A 24,219-nucleotide genomic window follows, 5' to 3' on the forward strand; every position below is an offset into this window, starting at 1 on the left:
GCCCTTATTCGTGCTAATTTGGGGTGCACGTTTTTGTCAATATAAAATGCACGTTCGTTCTGTGTATATTAGCACCCGCTAATTAATATCATAATAAATCCACGTGGTGTCACACTCCCTGACAATATAACAGTGGAGTAGTTTCTCTACACAAGGATGACACGCGAGTCTATTAGTCCACATGGATATCATAATGAGGTACTTGGATTTTCGTTTCGTGGTTAATGTGAAGGGTTCGCATGGGCGACATCAAACCTGTCCAGAAAATCCTGGTGAGACAACATGCTGCCTGCAGGCCCTGTCAGAACAAAACCGGGGTCTGTGCTGGTCGGTGAGATCAAAAACCATGATCTGAGACTAAACACGTGAGCTCAGACCGAAAACTATGATCTAGGAGAGATCACATTATGATCTGTTTATTTGTGGAAAGAGTCGTAAATACATAGGACGATATCAAAGACGAGGCAGAAACAAAGAGATAATTGCTGCGGTTATGCGACAAAGAAGACTTAGAAGCAGTAGCGCAAGTTGAAAGACTTTAAAACAAAATATTGAATGTGATCTCCTCACGTAGTCTGGCGCAGTACTGCAGCCAGTCGGACTGGTAGGCGAGTGTTGCAGCAGGCTGAATATGATCCGGCGGAGGTGACTATAGCAAAACACATCAAAACGCAAACGTCAACTCGGTTCACAGGCCCATTATATTACTTTCGCTGCCAGTTTGGCGGAGTTATAAGGGTTATTTGGTTCATACCGAATCTTTCCTATGTTTATGGTAGAGCCCAGAATCACCAAAAAAACGAACATTTGCATTGAAAGTTAACCTTGTGACACACCCACCAAAACCTATTGTACAAGATTCGCACAATATGACGAATAAATTAATTTTGTTAATTAGCCGCTTGAATTGTTGAAAAAGTTTTTTGTGCTGTCGTTGCAGCCGGGCAAATCGTAATATTAAAAAAAATGTGAGATTTTTATTCCAGAGAAAAAGTTTTTCACGCTTCGCTGGATTCTCCTTCATCCTTTTTTCTTTGACAAGTCATTGAGGATTAAATCCTAGCAGAGTAGGTTTATGACGACCTTGGTAACATGTTAAGTTGGATTAATCTAAACAAATTACGTTTTTGGAGCAAATGTGACAATCAGATGGTTCTTCATTCTAGTTTTTGGCATAATACATTGTAGAAAGTGTGTTTTCATATTGTGAAAGTAAATTAGAGATCTTACAGTCTGTACTATGTTAGAGAATTATTGTATCATAAACAATGCGGACAAGTGGACTCATGGTTTGGGCGTTGGTATGTTGCGAATATTAAGTGTGTTTAAATGTTAACCTTTTGTGGTTTTTGGTCGCAGCATTTGAACATAGGCTAGCTTTGATGTGAGTGAATGTGCTGACCAATGTGGTCGAAGTTTCTTCAAAAACATTCATTTACTATACTTTGCAAAATGTATATATATATATTTAGCACGTTGTATATAGATTTAAAATTTATCACAAAATGCATGGACTACCATATTTTTGAACATATTTTCCCTGTAATTTTTAAAATAGTTATTTTTCAGAGGCAAATTTAGGTGTGTTTATGGCTTAGTATCTGTTCTAGAGAAAAAAACATGGCAGGGATAGAGTGAGGAAATGATTACAAGTTTAAATCACGCTCATTTGGTAAACAATTCATCTTGAAAGCAAAAATGAACACAAAGAAAGACAAACAACTGCTGGAGTGTGACTCTAGAATAAAAGGTAACAAAAAAACATATTTCCCATCTAACTACAGACCAGCTTGCTTAAAGGTTTCTGCGCTTATCGTAGAACCCAATGATATAAATTGTATTTGCTTGTTTTAACTTTTGAGGTGTGTCCTGCATGAAAACAGACAAGTCTAATTTGTATTTTTACGAAAGCAAACTTAAACCTGCACAACAACATGAATTTATCTTCAAGAAATGTTGTGAAGATTGTTAGTCTTGTTGGTAATATATGTGTTGACTTCTTGAATTTGAAGCAATGCTTTCTTTTCATGCAGCGATAAAAAATTTCTTCGGCAAGTTCAGATGGTCGTAATGTCTGGTTTCAATGTCGTAGTTGTAACATTCCTTTCCATGAATGGGAAATCCTGTTTATGTTTGTGAAGTAATAAGGAACCACAGGCTCCCCAGCCCTTTCAAAGCTTTCATGTTGCCCGCCAAGCGTGACAAGCAACCTATTGTATCAAAGACAAGCTTGAACGCTTCAACAGCCACACGTCAGTTAAAAGAGCTGCCTTACATTCTTTGGCCGCTTCATATATTTTCAATGGGAAAGCCATTGTCCATTTTTTTGTTGTTAAAGAATTGAGCCAACGTAACAGCGGCGCATTTCTCACCAAGATTTGTTGCATACACATTGTTGTGTATTGTCACTTCAAACTCGTCCCCAGCTGCCGTTGCTCGTTCATGCTGGGTTGCTTCGATCGATAATATTCGTAGGAACTATAGCTGGTTCTTAATTTCTCGTTACGACGTGTCAACATGGTGCCTGCTTTGTCTTCCAGTAAAACTGGGTTGATTAATGAGAGTCCTTATTCCTTTTGGTGACGCTGACACATTTAGGTGGATTAATTGTTTTGGGAGTATTCGTGGAATGGTGTGTATTATGTCCCGTTGTGTTCGTGGTGCCTTCTTAAAAGCTTGTGTTGTCAAGTGTGGAAATATCTTTAAAACTCACGAGAAGTTTCGCAACAATAAACTCGCCAGACCATTTCAAAGCAGAACCGACGATTAAGTTCCTCCATATTATGGTCGTCCGAACACTTGAACAATCGCCCTAAATGCGTTTTCTATCAAGTGTGGACGTACAGCGTGACGTAATTAACAATTCAGTATAGAGAACAAGTTAATGGAGTCAAATTCTGCAAAGGAATTTACACGGTTTTTTGTCGTTACTTTTTCATGAAACTTGGCGCAAGAGGTGAGAAGTTAAAACAGGTGACCCTTGTCTACAGCTCACTTGAAGGTGATGTCTTAAATTGTAGTTGTAGTGCAGATGTCGTCAAATTGATCAATCAAGGTTTTATTACATAACAAACCGGACATACAGACGAATCGCTGGATGTGGAAAATCGTCCTTAATCTTCGTTTACCGTAAGAACAAACATGCCCTCATGGGATAATACACTTTTAATTGACACCGACGGACGGTTAGCCCGACCGCGGTCACGTAATAACACCCGAAGGCTTTTGCGACCTCGAGGTCACGTGACAATAGCGCGCGTGACGTCACACGGGGAAGATAAATTAACATTCCGAGGCGAGGTCTGTGGGGGGTTGAGATTCAAATCGACTTCGCAAAGCAAGTGCGATATTTGTGGCAACGCGTTTAGAACACAGGCCGTCCTGCCGTGTATGGCGATGGGAACCTTACCAACACATAATTCGCGTATCTGCAATTATATCCCGGTATCTTAACCGATTTTAAATATTTTTTGTAGTTTTAGCGAAATACAGACGCGATTACATTGCATACCGCCACACATAACCTCATTGCACATTCACTAATGTATTACAATGTACGAATAATGAGAACGTACTTGTCCTAGACTTATACAGCATGGTTGCTGTCCAATATTACTGGTGGCACAGGCACGGTTGTTTGACGATTTTTCCGATAATATTGGCGCAAGTTTTGTGCAGAAATGTTCAACTGCACAAAGAAGAATATTAATAATTACACAACTTTGAAGGCAAAGCAAGGTGCCACTAAGCAACTAATAGCCAGGCAAGTGTAATAAAGTGACTTTGGGTCAGGCAGACAACCAGCAAAGACACGAATGAGCGCCCAGTACATCGGCTGCAAATACCAAGCGAGGTTCTAAGTGTTTGTTTTCACGCTCAACGACTTAACCAAGCTATCGAGCGTAGAGCGCCTTGTTGTTTAGCTTGCCCTCCCAACACTCCACTTTGTTGCCTTAACCCTGGCGCCGACACGCTTCGTCGACTCCCAACCGCTCGCGCGTGAACGCATGAGATCGCATTTCGTGACGCCCGCATGGTTGTGACGTCATAGACGGGTCTATGATTCCTGGAGTGGGAAACCGATTGTTTTGCAGATGGATTTTTGTATTTCGAATTTTTTTTTTAATTTGTAGTACGAACATCTGTGATAAGGCACACATAATGCTACAGACATTGCACACGCATTTGTCTGATTAGATAGGAAACATAACAAGGGAAAGAGAAGGATGTTTTTGGGTTGTTACACACCGTTAACGTTGTTGTTCAACACTTCTATTTTGATTGCTTAAAATACTCCATAGGGAAAGACATGGCGTTGCTACAACGTTTTGACGTCGTTGCGAAAAACCACTCATCTGTGTTAACGAGGCAACAACCAAAGTTTTCGAATTAGCCGTATCGGTTGCGTCACAATGACTTCTGGAAGTGCGTGACGTCATACAAGTGCACCCGTTAATCTTTCATTGCGAGAATAATTCCAGCGTTCCGACGAATGGAAAGTTAATTTGCATTGCTCTAAGCGCCCGGCGACGTGCAATGGTTCGATTAATTTGCCCGGATGTGCATCATGGCGTGCATTCAGTCTGTGCGGACGGTGCCAGAATTACGGCCTCCAGCCGGCTTTCCAGGCCTTTTATGTCTCGAACCACGTTCGCAGGATTAACCGATATTTTTTGAGCATGCTTGACCGCACAATTTCCTCCATTCGGGATGATTGACTTTCGCGTGCCTTTGCCAACCATATATTTTATGCGAAACCGATAGAGGAATGAGTACAGGGCGGTTTTGTTTCGTCTTATAGGTGGCCCATTTAAGGAATCGTCCAGTTGGCAGTTACTGAGCTTCCACTATTTTCAGCAAAAAGAAGTGTAGATTTAGCGATTTTCTGACACTTCTAAGACGTTTTAAAGAAAATGTTGCTTTAAAAAAATGCGAATGCTGAAGGTATGCAGGTATGATTCCTGCAGCATTGAACGAATGCTTTGAAACATGATTGTATTCCGTTAATATTGGACAAGTTGCCGTGAAACCCTTAACATGTGTACTTACGGTCGTAGCAACGGTAAGTAATTGAAACCTGACATCCTTTGCTCTTTACAAGATGTCGCATTCTTATCACGGCGAAGAAAACAAACTGGGGGATGTCAATCAAACATGTCCCCACTTATATTTGAACTGCTTTCCGTAGGCGCCTTGCATTCCATCCAAGTATGACCCTGAAAAGGAGATATTCTACTAACTCAGTTCAATAAGTCGGTTGTTCGGCATGCGATTGTTGCGTCATAAAGATCGTGTTGTCCCGGAATCATAAAAGAATTGTTTTATTGTCACAGTAGGTTGTAAACTCTTGAGATTCTTGCAAGTTGTGCGACGCACGATTTGCCTTTAGTTATTTCCACCACGCAGCAAAAAATAGCCGTGTAAACATGTTGCGAACACCCATAACGTTTCCGTAAAATCGGTAAATGACTCAACACAAAAAATACTTCCCTCTTATCGTGCAAAGCCACTTCCCGGCCTATAAAAAACTGCAGTAGGTTGGTTTATAGACGATCTTTGTGCATCAATCCTACGCTTGTGGACTAATTATTTAGCAACTTAAAAGAGAGGCGGCAACTTAAATATGTTACTGCATGCTGCAACACTGCAGGATTATGTGAGGGCTGTGGTGTTGTTTTTCTATTCATAGCTTCCTATGGAGGCGTCCCGGCCCACTTTTGACACAGCGAAAAGATGCCCCCTTCAAAATCCTCTCCAGAAGCGTCAAGTGCTTAATATTTTACCCTATACCCATTTTCGCTTGGAGTTGAAACGTTTCCACTTGACTTGACTAATTTCTTCTCTTTGCTCTCAGCAATGGTCTGACCTTGGGTTTATTGTAGAGGTCGAGCTCTGCTTTGCTTGAAGTGAAACCACTGCATTGTTTGCCCACAAACAAACCCTTTCACACCCGGAAATTATTAACTCCCAGGCTTCCTTATACTTGCAAATAATGCTTTTCTAAACATTACATCCAAAAGCAAGCAATGTATATAAAGGATTCAAATAAAACCTTGCCTTCCTCCATCTTTTAGTTTCACTGTTAAGAGTTTACCAATGAAAATGAAGATATTGTTTTGTAAAATTAAAATTAACCTAATTTACAATTTGCTAATAATTTTAGAAATATTCTTAAACCAGACCAATAACTGTATTGAAGAACATGAGTTTTATATTATTATTTGCATAACTGGCCCACCAGTGTTACTCAAATTATACAGTATTTATCAATGGTCTTGGCTGCCAGCTTTATTCTTTTTGATCTTATCGGCCAGGCCTTGCCATTTATTATAACACTCTATACTCTAGTTCAAAAGCTTTCCACTGCAGCGCTTGCCTAAGGGCTTGTGTCAAGGAAATTGTGACTTGTTGCCCTGAATTTAGTTGCTTTACGGATATTCACTAACAAACATTATTTTCACACATGGCGTTTTGCAAGTTCAGCAAGTGATGGAAAATTACAAATTTAATCTTTGCCATTGGCAGCTACATTTCCTATCGTAGTTTTTTACGTTTCCCATGAGTTGTGAAATTAAATCATGTTTTTAATTGTGGGTGTTATGAAGATTTGTGTGTTGGAAAGTTGGCCCATCTCCTGTGCACTTGAGGCCAAAACAGGCCAGTTCGTTTCTTGTATGCTTGGCAAAGGCTTCATGAAGTATTTATAACTTGATGCTCAGATTAGTTGCTTGACATAAATTGCATTGGCTGTTGGAGGAAATAAAATTGTTATGGATTAAGAAAACACACAAATGATAGCATTGTCGTCATGTTATACATATTCACAACTTTGTAGAAGTTATTTTACAGTCCATACACAACAATTAACCTCAAACAGCAGAAAACCATATTGTCCGTACTGCTACATGATTCATATTGGTCAAACAAACCTGTTTCATATTTACATCATTGTTGTGTACAAGTTGTACAAGTAAAAATTACTGTTATGTATATTGTGGTTGTGAATATTTTGCGTGATAGCTTGCAAACTGCACGTAAAACACAGGAAGTAAAGTAACTTCCTTGAGTCACGGTGCATCATTTTCTGCCGTAAGCAAGCATGCTCATCAATCTGAATTTTGGTGTCCTATCAACATTTTGCGTAGTTATTGATGAGATTTGCTTACTGGTTGAATGGTTGCTGATAGTCTAATTTAGCATTTCCAAAACAGCTTTAATTGTATTTAAGTGAACTGCGGCTGTAATGCAGTTATTTTATGGGTGTTTTTCCACTACCTTGATTCTAAAAAATATTTTTACGATTTTGCAACTCTTAAAGATTTCTGTTGAATGCAAATTGGACAGTTTATGTTAAAACCCAACCTGAACCCCAATACATTCACTAAAGTTTGTTTCTAATTTCCACAGAAATTCGAATTCAGTTGAACGAACAACTGAAATGTTTTGACCAACACACAGATTCCAGATCTGCATTGCTTGGCGACATTCAGGAATTCTTCAAGCGGAAATCAGAAATTGAATCTGAATATTCACGAAAACTCGACCTACTTTCAGAGAAATATCTCACGAAGCAGAGGAACCTGTATGCTGTAAAGTGAGGAACTGTTCGTTGTCGTAAAACACACATGCAGAAAATTTAACTTGAATTGTGCCTCACGTGTTTCTGAAATAACATAATTTCTTTTCATGGACCTTCAAGTTAAATAATGCTATTGTTGTGTCACGTTGCACGATTCTTGGATATTATTTAGGGAATTTTTTCAAATAAAATAAAAAAAACCTGTTGGCTTTAACTGTGTGTATTTATTTACCCTTTTACCTGAAAAAACTACACTTAAGTTTCATGATTAAATAGGCCTGGAACCTTTTGAGAATAAAACTAAATGTGTTTTATTCAGGAAAGAGCAACCAGACCTTGATCTCCAGTCTCCAGTCCTATGTTGGTTTCAAATGCTCGAACAGTGCCAACGTGAAAGCAAAGACCATGGAATGTTAGCAAATATTTATGTTACCCATGTTATACCAAGGCTTCAGATGGTTTCTGAAGATGTTAGCAGGCTTCATAAGAAGGTAACAGAGATGTGTTTGTAATTTTGCATCACTGCTACAGGTTGTGCTTTAATTGACCATTTTTAAAGAGCTGTAAAAAGTTTTAAAGACTAAATTTAAATTAGAGGCATATTTGCTGATGATTTTCATTCTAAATAAAGTAACAAAGCCTTTGCATATTGCCAAGTCTAGAACAATCCTGTGGTTCACTGACAATCCTGCAAATGTGGTTTAAATTTTACAGACCAGGGAGATTTCGCAAGACTCCCATGAAGATTTGTTGAAAGACTTGCGTAAACTGTACACTGCGATGCAGCAATATCAAGTGTATTGGGCTGAATGCATGCAAGCAGAAAACAAGCTAAAGCAGGCCGAAAAGCAGGTGGTTGCATATTTTAAATCTGGACACACTTCCCCTGACGTTCCTGAAATATAAAACCTGTAGCTCTGATACAATGTCATGGTTAATGGTTTTATGTTGTTGTTTGTCGTTTAATTGACGTTTTAGAAGCATAGTAAGGCGTAGATAGGGCCAATGTTTCAACCTAACATGTCTTGCCTGTCCAGCTATGGTGTGACTTACAATGGCCTTGCCAGCTATATAGCCAAGCAAGACTTCATCTTTGTGGAACCAATACTGGCTCTATTGCTTATTTATGACTGTTAATAACACTTGTTAGTTTGACAAGCGGAATGAGCGATCAATGGACTCCCCAAAGATGGACAACAAAGTTAAGCGATCGACATCCTTCAGGAAATTGGAAAAACTCAAAGAAAAGGTTGGAAAATAAATTGTTTGCTGTTCGTGAGTTGTATTTTTGCTGAATTCCCCTCTTAAAATTGTGTGATTTTTCTATGCTGTAAAACCTGAAAATATTTTTTTAGCCATGCCGTGATATATGTGGCAGAGAAACTAATGTAATGACTTTGAGGTTAACTCTTTGACCTGAGCAATAAACTTCAGTGTTAATGATGATTTGTGGAAACAGCCAGTTTGTGTGTATCAATACAACTGGTGTGGGGGTTATATAGCAAACAGAACATGCAAATAATGCCAGAAATGCAATAATTATACACTGAAGTGTGCAGCAATTCCACAGGCACCCGCTACCTTATAAACACATGCTGATTACATAAACAGAAAATACCATTTTGTTGGGTTAACTGCAGGTCAGAAACCACTATAATGCCATAAAAATACCTTTAATTGTTTTACTACACTAAAGATGCGTTTGTTTTACGAGTATTTTTCTTGTCTTATCAGTGATTTTCTATGTTAGAGGTTTTTTTAATTTTGTGCAGCAAATAAATGCACTTTTGCAATAATTGTTTTTTATAAATCCTGATACACATTGTTGTCTTGATAGAAGAATATTTATTTAATGTTTTTTTTTTTAATTAAGACTTATTTGTGATTATTGCAGAATATATAAGTGATAGTATCAAGTAAAAACCCTTCAATACCACTTCCTGTTGTTTTCCTGCAGAGGTTGGTGAAATATTCCGAATGTAAATTGAAATCAGTGAAAGCTAGGAATGAATACATTCTACAACTGGAATCAACTAACGCAACACTCACCAAATATTATGGAACGGACATAAACAGTCTGCTGGAGGTGGGTTCCAAATGTTTACTCAAATATTTTAGGCAGCTTTGATATTTTGTGAAGCTTTGCACAGGGACATTCACAATCTGTAATATTTGACTGTATTGTTCGTTCCTGTGTAGTGGGGAATCACCCACACTTTCACACCCCTTAAAACAATGTGCTAAAATGCTGAGGGGGGTTCTGATAACAAAACACCTCCTACATCTGCCACTGTTTACAGACTAACTTTTTGAATGCTGCAATAGTTCTTCATTGTAACCAAATGTTTGTTTATTTGCAGACAATGGGGTTCGGTTACCATGGTTCCCTGCAAAGAATGTGGAGATCTTTATGTGAAGCTGAGAGTGCTGCAGCAAACTCAAGACTTAAAGGATTGGATTTACTTCAAAACTCTGTGGATGAAATTGAACCAAACAAAGACAGGACCAGGTAATTATTATTATTTTGGTGATTTCATAAATAAGACAAAAAACCTATGAGAGAGTGCTCTCCTAAACATGCTTGCAGCATCACTGTGTACTTACTACTAAATAGATATACACCAGCACTAGGCACATTTAAGCTTTCAACAAATACTTTTTAAATACATTTAAACCTGAATTTTATCACGTTTAGTTTTTAACTGGGAAGTTCGACATAGTTCTCACCAAACTTTTCTGATAACTTGTTTTATTGATGGTGTAAATTTGTTTGCCATAATTTTCCACATTGCAGATTCCTCGACAATAACAACAACACTTTTGCTCGTCCTCCGTTCTTCACTTACGGAGGTCACCCAGATGATGACATTAGGAAAGTATCCCTTGCTCTTCCCCAGCTTCACAAAGAAACCGACAAACGCTACCATGAAATTGATCGCACTGTTAAACAAATGAATGCCGACCAAGAGGAGGTAACAAAATTCCCTCTGCAAAGTTGAAACAAAATTGTTTTTGAAGCTAAACTGAAAATATACCAGTTTAATTACAAGGAAAATTCAACTAAATACTTTTGCTTGTTGACTGCACCAAAGTGTGGCAGGATTTTGGTAAAAATGTATTCTTGAAACGGCAAGATGTTATTGGAAAACATTTTATTTGGAGTTAAAAGGAAATCATGTTGTTTATTTGTTCAGTTAATGAAAACAGTAACCGCAACCCAAAGTTCCATGCATCAACTTGCTTCAAGCGTCCAACATGACCTCAAGTCAGCTTTCTTGCACACACGGACGCCCAAGGAAGGGGTTAGCGCGCTCGCAATTCCTGTGCTTGCGTTTGCGAGCATTCCTAACCCTCTCACGGGAAAAGATATGGCAGCTACGAGAGGGAAGATTGTCGACATGGAAGGTTATTTCTTCCAGGTATGAGTTTATTATTTCTTTTATAGATTGTTTGAACCTGGTTGAAATTGCAAAGGATTACAAACTTTACAAACTTCAAAGTAATTTGTTGCTTAAGATTCAAGGGCAAAAACTGCCACAACAACATTTTCAGGGGTGAATGTGTAACCCACAAAGTATAATTTTACATCTTTCCCAAACTGTGAAGAAATGTTTAATCATTAGCATTGTAACGGATTTGTTGTTACATTGTTGTAGCCTACTGTCATGGCAGGGAGATTACAAAAGCATTCAGTATTTATTTCTCTCTGTCTGTTGACTGTAAACTCCCCCTAACATTACATCATGGTTTCGTGCCTGTGTTCAAACAGTTTGTGGCAAACATATCTGCTCGTGCATTCCGTGTACGTAACTCAATACCACTGAAGAACATGTAACCTGTTCCTGCTGTAATGTTGTATTACTGAGTTGCTCTGCTCAACAAGTTTGATTTATATTGTCCCAATATTTGAAATATTTTGTTTTTTTTCTGTTTACTCACCTTTTGGTTTTCCGGTTTTGGTTTAAACTTTTTAACACTTTGTATTTTAAACAGAAATATGAAGAGTTTCTCCAGAAGGGAAACCAACTAAACAGGCTTGATGCTAAACAGAAGATACTACAGAAAGCTTTAAATGAAGGTAACAATACAGCAAAGTTTCTGTAAATATACCTTCTTGTGTACCATCTGGCAAAACATTCATTTCTCAATCCTTCATTGATCATTTTTGTGTATTGTAGAAGTTCCAGTTGGGGAAAGCACATTCTCAAGGTATGTTTGTCCACAGTTAGAAAATTGTTAAGTTGTTTTAAATGTATGAATTTGTAACCTCCATTATAGAGATTGGAGTTCAAGTTTTCTTGTCAGTAATAAATTTTTAGATATTGTTCATTATTGCTGTAAGATATATTTATTGGGATTTTCAATACAATATGGCAAACATAGCACTGTTGAAAACCAGTACTTACAAACAACACACAAGCAAACGTTGAGGCAGATCAAGACATATGTTTGATGTTGGTCGCTGTTAGGACAAGGGCGATAATTAGGTTGACTCATTCTGTCAATCAGTCCCCACTACTCTGCAATTAGTAAAACTCAACTTCCTTTTCATGAAACTTGTCATCTTGCTTTTGTTTTCAACAAAACTAAGGACTTGAAGGGGAACTGTGGGTTATTACTTACAGAGAATTGTGTCAATGACATTGTGTGGGGTGCATGTTTATTTGTTTTCTATAAAGTAACACCTGTGTGTTTATGTGTACAGAGCATGGTACAAGCTATATATATGTTCAAATTAATTTCTTTCATGCTAATTTTTAATATTTTTTAAATTTGACCCAAAACAATAATCGCCTAACACAACTTTAGCAGCTTTGCTTTGTGAAAAACTTTCAAACAATAACTTTGAATTATTCAAAATTGCCCCGAAAAGTTTGTTTATCCAGCATTAATATTGATAACTCTCTGCTGCGTTGATGGATGGCGTGGCACATTTGACCCCTTGATGTGATGACATCATGCATATTAACAAAACTGCATGTTTGCTTTTTCTTGATGTTTTCATCGCGGCTTGCTGTACTCGTGTTGCCATGGTGATGGGTGGTTTGTGGGGACAGATCCGGCCTACCCAGGGTGCTTCCAAAACCAAGCTCACGGGCAATGAGCCGCAGGCGACGCTCTAAGCATAGCAACGTCAAACCTTGCACTTCAGGCCATTTCAGTAAAAACCTACAAGTGTATTTAAAGGTAAACTTACAACACAATCTGGTATTGAGGTTGCAGTGCTTTGGATACAATGTTTGTTTGGTGGAGATACAGATTTGGACAAGAGCTTCTTGGTCATAAACTTATACAAATTTGATGGTCAATAAATTCATTTTTATATTTCAACAAATTCATGAGAGTACCCTGATATACTCCCTGTATTCATTCCTTGGCTTCATCAATATTTCATGTGAGATGTGATTTTAATAAATTCTGTTGGAAAATTTCTATGTTCCAATTAGATTTCTGTCCAAATTCAATTTCAACCAAACATTTTCCCCTACCCAGCGTGTAAATGAAAGCATTGCAACCTTTACCAGCAATTAGATAACCATTATAATTAATATTTATTGATGTTTTTGTGTTTTACTGTAAGGCCACGCAGGTCATTACGGAAACTTCAGGTAAGCATGTAGCATGGTGCTTGTAAGTGTGGGACCCTTGAACAACTAACACATTTTTGAAATATCGCCCATGCCATGTTTGGCAACAGAAGTGTCATCATTTTTACTGTGCAGTTTTTCGTGAGAACACTGCATGTTTAAACCAAAAAATTATCAACACAGAAAGTGAAATCGAATTTATTTTTGTAGTTTTCTTCATTTTATTAAAACTGTTAAACTAACCACTTTAAAAGTACTTGTTTAATGTTGATGCACTGAAACTGCACAGAAGAAAGAGAATGGATTTGGTGTTTTTTTGTAATAGCAAGTAAATGTGTTTTTTAGTAACATTATGAAATTGAATCAGTTTGTTGGAAGCAGAAAACCGTGATGTGCAAATTATTTCATAGGAATCTGGCCGTTCGATCCCTCTTGTAGTTGAGAGCTGTATCCGCGTGATCAACTTGTACGGCCTCCACCATCAGGGTATATTCAGGGTTCCAGGCTCACATCAGGTAAAATGGTATTGTTGCTTATATAAATAAGGTAAAAAATTTCAAAATCATGATTCTGTGTGTTTTTTTGTGGACATTTCTGTTTTTGTTGTAAAAATATTTTTTAAACTGTTTTTTTTTATAACCCCCTTGCCCACACTTTAGTAAATGGCCAATAAATATGCATTGACTTTTTTGAGTGTCAAGTTTTGTTTGATTATGAAACATTATCTGTTTTTAGAATGTCTCAAGCAAATTAATAGCAAGCAAAATTGCAGTAAATAATGCTGATTGTTTTACATCTGTCACATCTACTTTAGATTGGGGTTCATTAAAACAAAGGTTATGAATTTGCATTGCAGGATATCACAGAGATGAAATCATTGTTTGAAGCGGGGGAAGATCCTGTAAGTGAGAGGGAAGATGACGCTGATATTAACTCTGTCGCTGGTTTGCTCAAACTTTATTTCCGACAACTGGATGAAAAACTTTTCCCGCAATACATCTTTGAGGATCTTGAAAAATGTGCTCGTGAGTGGGAGTTCGACACTTGTTGGAAATTGGGTTTAATTATTTCTGACTAATTTCTAAATACTTTTTTATTTATAAAAATGTTTTTCCACAAAACTCCTAATCAAAAAGTTAATGTTGTAACTTCAAATTATAGTTTGATAAATTATGCTTAAAAACATCAACAAATGTTTACTGATGAAGAACACAATTGTGTTTGAAACTTCCAGCATCCTGGCTTGAAATTCTGAGCTCCAATTTGTTTTTTGTACGTGAAAGTGTTTCTTGTCAACAGATATCAGCAACATTGAGGAAAGAGTGACAAAAATTCGCCAAATAATTCTCAACATTCCTGAGTCCGTGTTAATCGTGATGAGATATCTGTTCGCTTTCCTTAACCAGTAAGTTTTTAAAACTTCATTCCCACTAGCCAGTAAGTTGACAAAATGTTTGATACAAAGATAATGCACTATCTGCTGTGCAACGCAGGCTTGGTCACATGTTTGTATGAAAGTTGAGTGAACAATCGGTTTTCTGTCCATCAACCAATGAACTTGGGAATGCTATTAGATATTTCAACTAATAATGTGATTAACACGTTCCGTGGGTGAACATCGTAGTCATTATCAGATACCCCTAACATATTTATGTACTTTAACCAAGCTCTGTTTGCACAGTTTATCACAGAACAGTGACGAAAATATGATGGACGCTTACAACATTGCTGTATGTTTTGGGCCTACTTTGCTTCCAGTTCCAGACAATTGTGACCAAGTAGCTTGCCAAGCCAACGTCAATGAAGTTATCAAGGTATTGCTGAACTGTTACCGGTCATGTTTTTTAACATAGTAGCATGCATAAACTGTCCCCTGGTGAAACAGTGTGTAGAATATAATGATCGTACAAACTGGGAGATGTTTTGTGTCTTGTGTGAAATGAAGTGTTTAGCAGGGACTTGTTTCCTACGAAAGCAACGGTCTAACTGTTGCTTACTTCAGACTTCAAGACTGCTTTAACACAAGCAGTTAATGGAGTAAATGCTCTTCCATAAACTTTTAATCCTTGGGGAGAAGTTGTCCGTATTCATTACTCCATAATGGTGTGTGTCGTCCGTTGAGAATTAGAAAGCTGAAGGCAATTTTTTCCACCTTCCTTCTATTCATGATGGCAGTTACCACAATATCTCACCAACCACTTTTTCACATTTGATTCCACACAATTAAATAACAAGATTCCTTAAAAATCTCTGGCTTTGTTATACCTAAAACCTCTTGCATAGCTTGATTGTGACCGCTGCACAAATTAATTATATTATTTTCAAACTTAATAATTTTTTTCCCGTTAACAACCACATTATACATTACATACTCAATCATATGGACAGCTGTTTTATAATTTTGATAAAGATTTTTGTCAGAAACATCAAGATTAACAATAAAAATTTAGCTTTTTTTTTTATTTTACAATTTACTTGTTTCCATCCTACTAACCGCAAGTATCATCACAACGTTAGAACAACATTTCAGCTAATGGCATATTTTTTACTTGCAGACGATTGTCTTGCATCACGATGAAATATTTCCGACAATGTTGGACGGACCTGTATATGAAACTGTTATGGCTTCGGAGGATTTCGGTCCAGACGACACTGTTTCCACTGTGGCAGATGGAGTTGCAACAGACGGGGACCAAACAGTAACAGAACAACATTCAACGACACACAGCGCTCATTCAAGTGTTAGTGATGATGGTGAGAACTGTGGAATAATTTTCAGGACTTCTTACTTGTGTTAAAGCTATGTTTATTTGTGGCTGAAAATGTAAAAAACAACAATTTCAGGACTGCTGTGAACGATAGTCGGTTTGCCTTCTTGTTCTAAACTCTTACAACAAAAAAACTCTTACAACAAAAAAACTCTTACAACAAAAAAACTTTTACAGAGTCCGACCAAATTGTTGAGGGTCTGGCCAGGTACGACTACAAAGGTCGATCAGATCGTGAGCTCACGTTCTTCAAAGGCGACACTTTGACACTTTATCGACGCGCGTCTGACGATTGGTGGGAGGGGAGTTATAAGGGGAGAGATGGACTCGTTCCACACGCCTACATTGCTGTACAAGATCCATTGTAAGAATTAACTTTGCATTAACTCACTATGAGATGAAAACCATTGTTAATCCAACATGTAGTTGTTGTGGATAATTCACAAAGGATGTATGAAATGAATTGGGATAATTTACATTGCAGTTTATATAAGGACATGATGTATTATTATTGCAAGTATGTTATGTAATATCCTGTCAGCTTCATTTACACACCATAAATAGTTGTACAATAACATTTTTCTCACTTTTTTCACAGAGACGGAGATATTTCGAGCAGGGCAGAGTCCGAAGTCAGTCTTGACAGTGGGGGAACTCCCCAATCGCCCTCCCACAGATCCGGTCCATTCTTTACTCAGGGATCGAGGTGAGTTTGGGGTGATGCGATTTGTTGGGTGGGTGCGGATATTAAAAGTTTGTTGATCTCTGCACTGCTGGCAAGCGTTTGTTTATTTATTGTTCACATGTTCTTAAATGCACTGCTCGGATTGTTGCTCGTCCATCGCAAACACTTAAAATATCCTCTGCACTCAGATTGTTGCCATAGCAATATTGTCTAGGACAGTGCCAAACTTGGAAGCAATGAGTTTACGAATAGAACGTGGTGTAAAATATGACTACTCTTGTAACTATATGAGTTCAAATAGTTACATGTTGTAGAATTCAAATACAACAGATAACTAAAAAACAAATTTTATTCAATTGAAAGGGTCCTGCGAGTGCATAAGGGACCCCTGTCTTACTGTAATCTATTTCAGTCAAGTTCTCTTTGATTTTTTGTTAGAATCAATCGCAAGCGAGAGCGCCATCATTAGATTGTAACAAGTAATCCAGAATGGAAGCATGTGGAACTTAGTTAAACAATAAGTGCTTCTATCCAAATATGCACAGAATCATTTTGGCAAACAACTCATAAAACTTTTTAATCAACAGTTTCATCAATAAATTTTTTTTTGAAAAAAAAAACATTTTTTGTTGAAATCACTTCGATCCAAAGATTTTGACCAGAAATTTTTATTTTAGCTTTTCAAGCAAATTTGCATGAAAAGTAAATTAGAACTTTAAAAATGGCATGACTTTTACTACATTTGTAAACAAACAAATTTCGGTGGTCTTGCCAACTTATTTTTTGCCAAGTATTTTAAATAAGTTTAATGTCCAGTACAACATTTTGTTGGATTTTGTGAAATCAAAATTCTTATCAGCAAAAGTGTTTACTGTGGAAAACAGTTGATAGTTGAATAAAAAAACGAATACTTAATTATATTCAGCTGAAAAGCAGAATAAAAACATTTTTGTGGCAGACGTTCAAGTTCAGACCCAAAACCTGCAGACGCCTCAAAACTTCCGATGAAAACAAAATCTCTCGACAGATATAACAATGTTCAAGATTACATTCGACAACAAAAAATTATCGCCAACAAAGCTGTGAAAACAGGTATTTCTGATTTCCAAACTGCACACATACAGTATAATTTATTTAATCATCAGTTTGAAATATTTCTGCAGCTAGTTATAACAGGCGTTTGTTCCAAAATTTTTCTTATCTTCAATACAAAAACTGAGAATTGAAATATTTCCTACACGATTCACTTCAGTTGTCTGCAAGTAGAAAACTTGAAGTTTACAAATGCTTTAAAATAACTTGTTCTAAAAACTTACTCCGTTCTATTTTACCCAACTATTCCTAGTCATTATCTGGTATTATGCGACTGTAATTGTCAAAATAGTCATGTTGTCAGTTGAATGTTGGGAAGAGTCACATTTTGTTGATTCCTGTTTCGATCAGTGAATAACCTATGTTTCCAACACAAACTGTTGCAGGTTTGGTCGTGACACCAGAGGGCAGCAACAAGGTGTTGCGATCGGGGAGCATGCGCGAGAGTTTAACAACTGACAACGAGGACACAGGAGGAAAAGACAATGTCTTCACTGGAGGTAGCAACGTTGACCCTGCGTCCATGTCCGTTGCAGAACGAATCGCCAGATTCAAGCGTGGAGGTGGTGGCACACCTGGTAGCATCCCCAGCCCTGGTATTGAACCAGACACCATACAGGTTGGTTTTATATGGTGTATAATGGTGCATGGTTGAGGCAGTAGTGGTGGCTAGTATGGTGGTGTGTTTCAGGCTAAAGCCAATAGTCTGTTTGCTGTTACAGAATCACAAACATCCTTGCCATGTAAGTTTCATATTAAGACTGTTTATTTAAACGTTAAAAAACTATCAGACGTTAGAAGTCGTTCTGGAAAGGATTCCATGTTTTTACCTGTTACCATGACAACATTCCAGGAGATTATCAAATACCAGGGCTTAGAGTCCATAATATTAGTTTTTTTCCTTTTTTAATTTCTCTCAAATCAAAGACCATTGATCTACTTTTGGTCCATCGTGGTGGCATGCCCTGGGTGCTGTGGATTCTTTCCCAGTTTGCCTTATTTGATGCTTCACGCATTCCCAATAAACCAGTGATAAATTCCTTTTCCCTGCAGAAGAAACAATATGGCACCATACCTCGCATTTACGTTCCAACTGGTGCCCCACATAAAGTAAGGCCTTGTGTATTTGTTTGTCATCACGCTTTATGTTCAATCACTTGTATTAATTTTCTGCCATCCATTATTAATTTCAATCAGTTTTTATTCAGACACCCACTTAGTTTTGTTCGTGATTCGTTTTAAGTTGTAAAATAATCTGTATGTGCCTGCTTTCTGACATCACAGTATTGCGTAATTGAAATGTGTCCTTCCTACAGCATTATGTTAAACAATTTTTTTGTACTCAACACAAGCCTTATTGATTGCTTGCCGGAAGTTTTTATGCATATGATGCCACTTTTAAGGTTTAAACAACTAAATTTATACAGTTTCAAAGTATCATGTTCCAGTCCATGCATGGGATACACTTGCTTCTTTCAAAACCACTACAAACACAAATGTTCCTACTTATAACTTATTGTGACATGTTTGCAAGTATTTATGTGGGATTTACGCTTTAACTGCTAATCTTTTTTGCTCGATTATTACAAGGAGAACACAGTCGATGGCTGGTGGTGCTTGTTTGTTTGCATAAATTCCAGCATGCAGAAGCGCTTAACATCTTTCTGTGAAGTTTGCTTGTGCATGATGTGTGGTGCTGCAAATACTCAAGACATTTAAACCATGTTTGATGTCATTTCTGACATAGCTGTTCTTCACAGGTAATCGACAATACCATGAAGAATGCATTGGATGAACTGAGGGCACTGGACATGCCGCTGCACTCTCATGACGCACCTGATGTTGTACTTGATACATTGGAAGGCAGAGGTGATAATTAAATGTAAAACATTGCCACCTAGTGGCCCAGTTGGCTGTATGCTGCAGCTGAAACTCTGTGGGTTGGAATCCAATCACGTTTCTAACTAACTCCTACATTTTTGCTGGCATTTCGGTCATTTGAAAGAAATTTTTTAGTGATAAAAAACCCCAGTTTCTAATTTAGCGATCACTTCGATAAAGCGTAATTATCAACTGACCCCCACCATTTAATGTTGAATTCACTCTAATCATTTTCAACCATGTGGTTTAGTGGTAATGTGTAATGTTATATTGAGGGCACAAAATCTTATTATGATATAAATCCCCCATCAAGAATCAGACAGGAAGTCTAACTAAAGTATTTTAGACGGTCGCTCATTGGTTTGTCACCACTGGGTGGCGCAAAATCCTCATAAATTTTGCAGGGATGACGTAATTCTACATTGGTTGTGAAAAACCGCTGTAACGAATGAACAAACATGGCGTTCGTCCCAGCCTAAACCTTTACAGAATGCCATCCCACTAGTGTTGGAACATGTTTATCCACACTGCACACCGATGGGCTCACGATTGTGACATAAGAATGTTAACAAACGTATGTAGTGGTTCGTAAACATCCGCTAAATCCAAGAAAGTACTTCGGCTCAGTCGATTTAGGCAAAACGTGGGAATTTCCCAGTGTCGCGGGCCTCACTGTGGGTTATATCATTCCCTGCATCTCACCAACAAATATTTTCAGGCCATCTTTCCGGGTCGCGTTCCGATTCCCCGAGTCACTCGAACGCAAGTACGTTGTCCTCATCCGACAGTAGGCACGAGAAATCCGGTGCTTCCCCTCAATCGAGCGGGAACTGGAAAAGTCAGCTGAGAAGTTCGCGCGGGAAGGAATCGTCAAAGAATTCCTCGAATAACAACAACAACTCGTCGTCGCATTACCAAGTACCCACACACAGGTATCAGGGTATGGCTTCCATGACCAACCAGGATTTCGGCTCCTCTGCTCCGGATCCGGTTCGAAATGTGGCCCACGAACCGTTGAGGATGGTCCACTCGGCGAAGACCAAGTACGCCCACCAAGTGAAGCAAAGTGTGAGGAAGACCGCATTATGAAGAGGCCTTCTTCGACTTTTAGGCGTTGATTCCGTTGTCGAGGATCGCGTTTTGTGTTCGGTTCATATTCGTCCCCCGGCTGTTGGATGCGCATCACGTGATCTTGCCTCTCGCTAAGATTTCTAATTTTTAATTAAATGACGTCTCGACCTGCTTTCGTTTGTTCGATCCCCTCTATAGTTTGTTGCCAGCACTTTCTTTGTCGCTTGAAACATAAATAATATTTATCTTTTGCTGATGCGTTATATCGAGTGTAGTCATGGAAACGTTTTACTTGCGGTTTTGATTGATGTAACTTTGTTTGTTTGTACGCGAGAACGTCCGGGTTTTCCGGCTGACGTAACTCGCGGTTTCGGATTTATCCGGATGTTAGCGGAAATCTCTCGGCGACGAGTAGTCACAAAACGAGTAACTCGCATTTTTTTCATGAAAGGTGAGCATTGCCTTCCAGTATATCGTGAACTTTGTTGTTTGTTCGTGTTGCAAAACTTTTCCCGGAGTTATTTCGGCTGCTGCTCGCGGCTAATTTGCTTGAGGTCGAAATTTGTTGCCGATTGAATTGCGTTGTTTTGTGTGAACTACGTTAAAAATCATCGTCAAATCTTTAGTTTGTGCTGCCATCTCGCTATATCTATGAAAGAGTCACGTGATGTGTGACGTGTACGCTTACGTCATCGATAGTATATCGTCGTTCTCATTATTATCGATACTGTTGTCATTTTCATCACCTGGAATGAAAGTAAAAACGTGGTTTTAAAAAGTTGTCGATTGTTTGGGGATGTTTCATTACCAGGGAGCAAATGTTTCATATATTTGAGGTTTTTACAGTTTGCACGATGTCTCGCTTCTTGTGCTGTAAATCCCAGATTACCATCCTTATACTGCACCGTTTCCGTAAGCAATCATTGAAACATTGATACTGTATTGCACCATTAACAACATGAAATAAGGTTTGCAAAAAGTCTTAAAAGCTGTGACTACTTTGGCTTCAAAACACAAAGCACGAAATTTGTGATGAGAAAATTTGAGAGGCTTTTGTCCCCCTTCTCACAAATCTCTGTTGGATAATCATCTGTTCTCTCAACAATATGTGAAGAGATTCAGTGCTTTTCAATCTTCCCCAGCCGGTAAAGCATCCATTAGTTTTTTGATGAACTTGATTCTTAGTTCAGTTACGTTGTCGCCTTTTAGACTGTCCCTTGGAAACCAAACTTCCACCTCCAGCTGCAACTGGGAGGTGAACAAAGTAGTTTACAGGAAATTTACTCGGTATCAGATAAAACATTATGAAGTTAATATGCAGTCTTCACATTTGCCAGATTACATTCATATTTCACACCAGAAACTCTAAAAGAGCAATGTTACCCATAGGAAAGTTAAACAATTTACTCTGGCAGCAACACAAAAAACTGGAATAGCTGCCTTTCTATTAACATACAGTATCAAGTTGTGGCAGGGAGAAGTTAGTTCACACCTTCTTGCTACATATATCTATTTTTTTATAGAATTGAAACAAACATATTTTTACCATTTCCAGTGCTCCACGAATAGCCCCACATAAAATATTGGAGTAACTTAACTTGGAATGTTCATCGGGGAGCTCCACAAACTCCACCAGGGGGTTGTTATCCAGCATAAGGGAAAACTCATCATTTGCTGGTGACCAGTTTGCCACAGTAGGGGTAATGTTCAAGTACATCTTAAATGCCATCTAAAAATAGCACTTAATACATCAAAAAAGAACAACATTACACAACTAAAAAGCAATGGTATTCATATTAATACAACTGTACATCCAGGCACTTAACCAGTATCTTTTGACTTTGTTAACGCCAACATTGCAATGTAGAATCTATTCATAAAGTTTTGGTTGAGGTGGAAGAACAAGGTATAATATGTTGCATGCCTTGCTTTAAATATATGGATTTGTGCATTACAATACAATTCCTTAACATAGAGTCATGTCGGTTACACATGTACATATGAAGAAATTACACAGCTTACTGACTTTAGACAAAACATCTGCTGTTTCACGGAAATCCTGACATTTTCCCATGTTAGAGCGAGCCATAAAATCTTCAACAAGACGTATTCCAATATTGTAGCCCCTAAAGTTGTTTAACACAAAAATAATATAGTTTTTATGGGGGGGACCAAATTATGAGATTTACTTGGAACAAAAAGTTTGTATATGCATAAAATTGCATGCAGATTAAACAAATAATACAGGGACACATTTGTGAGGATTATTAAAAGGTTTTATGGGTTATAGAGATTCACATAACCACTTTATATGCTTAATGTATATATCTGCAAAATGTAGCTTACATTTTATCGAGTTGTTTGTTTACATCTTCATCTTTTTCATAATCTTTGATAAGTTGTGAAACCAATGCCCCGTAAGTTAATGTAAATAACTCGCCTACCTGAAAAACAATTACTTTTATTAAATACACAGAATAAGTTAACACACATGTACAAGCAGTAGTAGCTTACAAGTTTCTTGCTGTCAAATGCTCTTGCTTGTTTTGACATTGTTTAATGAAGAGCTGTTGGTCTGTAAAATATCGTCAGTAGAAGTTCAATTCACTTTGCTCCTATTGTAAGTTTAAATGAAACAAAGGCAGCAAATGTGGAAGTCAATAAAATGAAATCAGCTCAAAACAAAAACTACTATTATTTTTCATTGCCAAGTTATGCCCTCTTGTACAAAGCCTATTAACATCTCAAGTTGAACCCAATATTCTGCTTAGTTTCATGAATCCTTGAAACTCCAAAGTACAATTTACGTAGCTTGCATAACTTCCAAGTCGGCACCAAACAAAACTTTTCCACCAACAACAAATATCAACATGTTGGTTCAAAGTTTGTTCATCCGTGAAGTCGCTTTCGTCACTTCCGTCCTGCCCGCTCTCATCTGTGTCGTCACTCGTCAACAGCGCCATCAAGTGACCAAACCGTGTTTCTGTGTCTTGCCGCTTTAACACCTCTGAAGCCTGAGCAACATAAGATTGTGACAGGTTAGTGCAATTTGTTCTCAAAATGTATTATATTTAGTATAACATATCGCCAACTCGCACACCATAATATATTGAACTATTTTAGTGTTTCAAGCGTCACAAAAAGTGTAACAGTCGCCTCATTATGTGAACATAATCCACATTGTGAACGCAGTACAAACAATAATGATCAGTTTGTGAGTTATCAATAAACCACATTGTGATGTCACGAATGTCAGGGGATTCCTGGATTATGAAAGTTTTGATCTTCACCTTCTGAAAAGCTTCTTTTCCGGGACCGATTTCTTTGCAAATGCTCAACAATATTGCGTCATCATTTCTTGTCGTGATGTAACATTAATTTTGGCATTTCGGAAGATATCCGTTAAAACGTCTGCAAACGGGTTGGTCGGTCAGTAATTTTACTATTATTCTTCTGCCAACCAACGACGGAAATAAATTTGTGTAAGAATGCTCATTTGTGACATTTCAAACGCAATCAAGAGTGTTGTTGTCACCTTACAACACCATTCCTTGG

At 37.8% G+C, this 24,219-nt stretch overlaps 2 protein-coding genes across 4 annotated transcripts; one reads left to right on the forward strand and one right to left on the reverse strand.

Moving 5' to 3' along the window:
* Positions 1-1,562: 1,562 nt before the first annotated feature.
* Positions 1,563-21,452, forward strand: LOC145893804 (SLIT-ROBO Rho GTPase-activating protein 1-like). Of its 3 annotated transcripts, none has more exons than XM_082982148.1 (24): positions 1,563-1,750; positions 7,408-7,594; positions 7,899-8,070; positions 8,294-8,431; positions 8,730-8,828; positions 9,537-9,665; positions 9,940-10,088; positions 10,374-10,551; positions 10,774-10,998; positions 11,573-11,657; positions 11,758-11,788; positions 12,637-12,766; positions 13,578-13,682; positions 14,024-14,192; positions 14,467-14,572; positions 14,849-14,981; positions 15,723-15,921; positions 16,113-16,299; positions 16,534-16,641; positions 17,579-17,712; positions 18,099-18,331; positions 18,766-18,822; positions 19,473-19,581; positions 20,312-21,452. In XM_082982148.1, exons 1-24 carry the CDS (start codon positions 1,699-1,701, stop codon positions 20,680-20,682), a joined length of 3,486 nt encoding a protein of 1,161 aa, XP_082838274.1. In that variant the 5' UTR covers positions 1,563-1,698; the 3' UTR covers positions 20,683-21,452. The 3 variants fall into 3 exon arrangements, with proteins under 3 accessions (XP_082838274.1, XP_082838277.1, XP_082838276.1); XM_082982151.1 differs by lacking the exon at positions 12,637-12,766 and adding an exon at positions 13,161-13,188 and having other exon boundaries at positions 20,312-21,451; XM_082982150.1 differs by lacking the exon at positions 18,766-18,822 and having other exon boundaries at positions 20,312-21,451.
* Positions 21,453-21,596: 144 nt separating this feature from the next.
* LOC145894096 (trafficking protein particle complex subunit 3-like) lies at positions 21,597-24,027 on the reverse strand. The gene is made up of 6 exons (XM_082982551.1): positions 23,955-24,027; positions 23,179-23,678; positions 23,011-23,108; positions 22,691-22,790; positions 22,211-22,393; positions 21,597-21,912 (listed from the first exon to the last, which is right to left on the reverse strand). Exons 2-6 carry the CDS (start codon positions 23,215-23,217, stop codon positions 21,793-21,795), a joined length of 540 nt encoding a protein of 179 aa, XP_082838677.1. The 5' UTR covers positions 23,218-23,678; positions 23,955-24,027; the 3' UTR covers positions 21,597-21,792.
* Between the last annotated feature and the right edge of the window lie 192 nt (positions 24,028-24,219).

The sequence above is a fragment of the Ascidia mentula genome, chromosome 3 (assembly GCF_947561715.1).
Source record: "Ascidia mentula chromosome 3, kaAscMent1.1, whole genome shotgun sequence".
Taxonomy (NCBI): domain Eukaryota; kingdom Metazoa; phylum Chordata; class Ascidiacea; order Phlebobranchia; family Ascidiidae; genus Ascidia; species Ascidia mentula.

Bases quoted from the DNA above. Each gene is read 5' to 3' on its own strand.
- LOC145893804 (XM_082982148.1), top strand. From the start codon at position 1,699: ATGAACACAAAGAAAGACAAACAACTGCTGGAGTGTGACTCTAGAATA. The intron at 11,658-11,757 runs GTAACAATACAG...TGTGTATTGTAG, and splicing joins ACAGAAAGCTTTAAATGAAG to AAGTTCCAGTTGGGGAAAGC. The intron at 13,683-14,023 runs GTAAAATGGTAT...TTTGCATTGCAG, and splicing joins GGGTTCCAGGCTCACATCAG to GATATCACAGAGATGAAATC.
- LOC145894096 (XM_082982551.1), bottom strand. From the start codon at position 23,217: ATGTCAAAACAAGCAAGAGCATTTGACAGCAAGAAACTT. The intron at 22,791-23,010 runs GTAAGCTACATT...AAACAACTTTAG, and splicing joins AACAAACAACTCGATAAAAT to GGGCTACAATATTGGAATAC. The intron at 21,913-22,210 runs GTAAAAATATGT...TTCACCTCCCAG, and splicing joins TTCGTGGAGCACTGGAAATG to TTGCAGCTGGAGGTGGAAGT.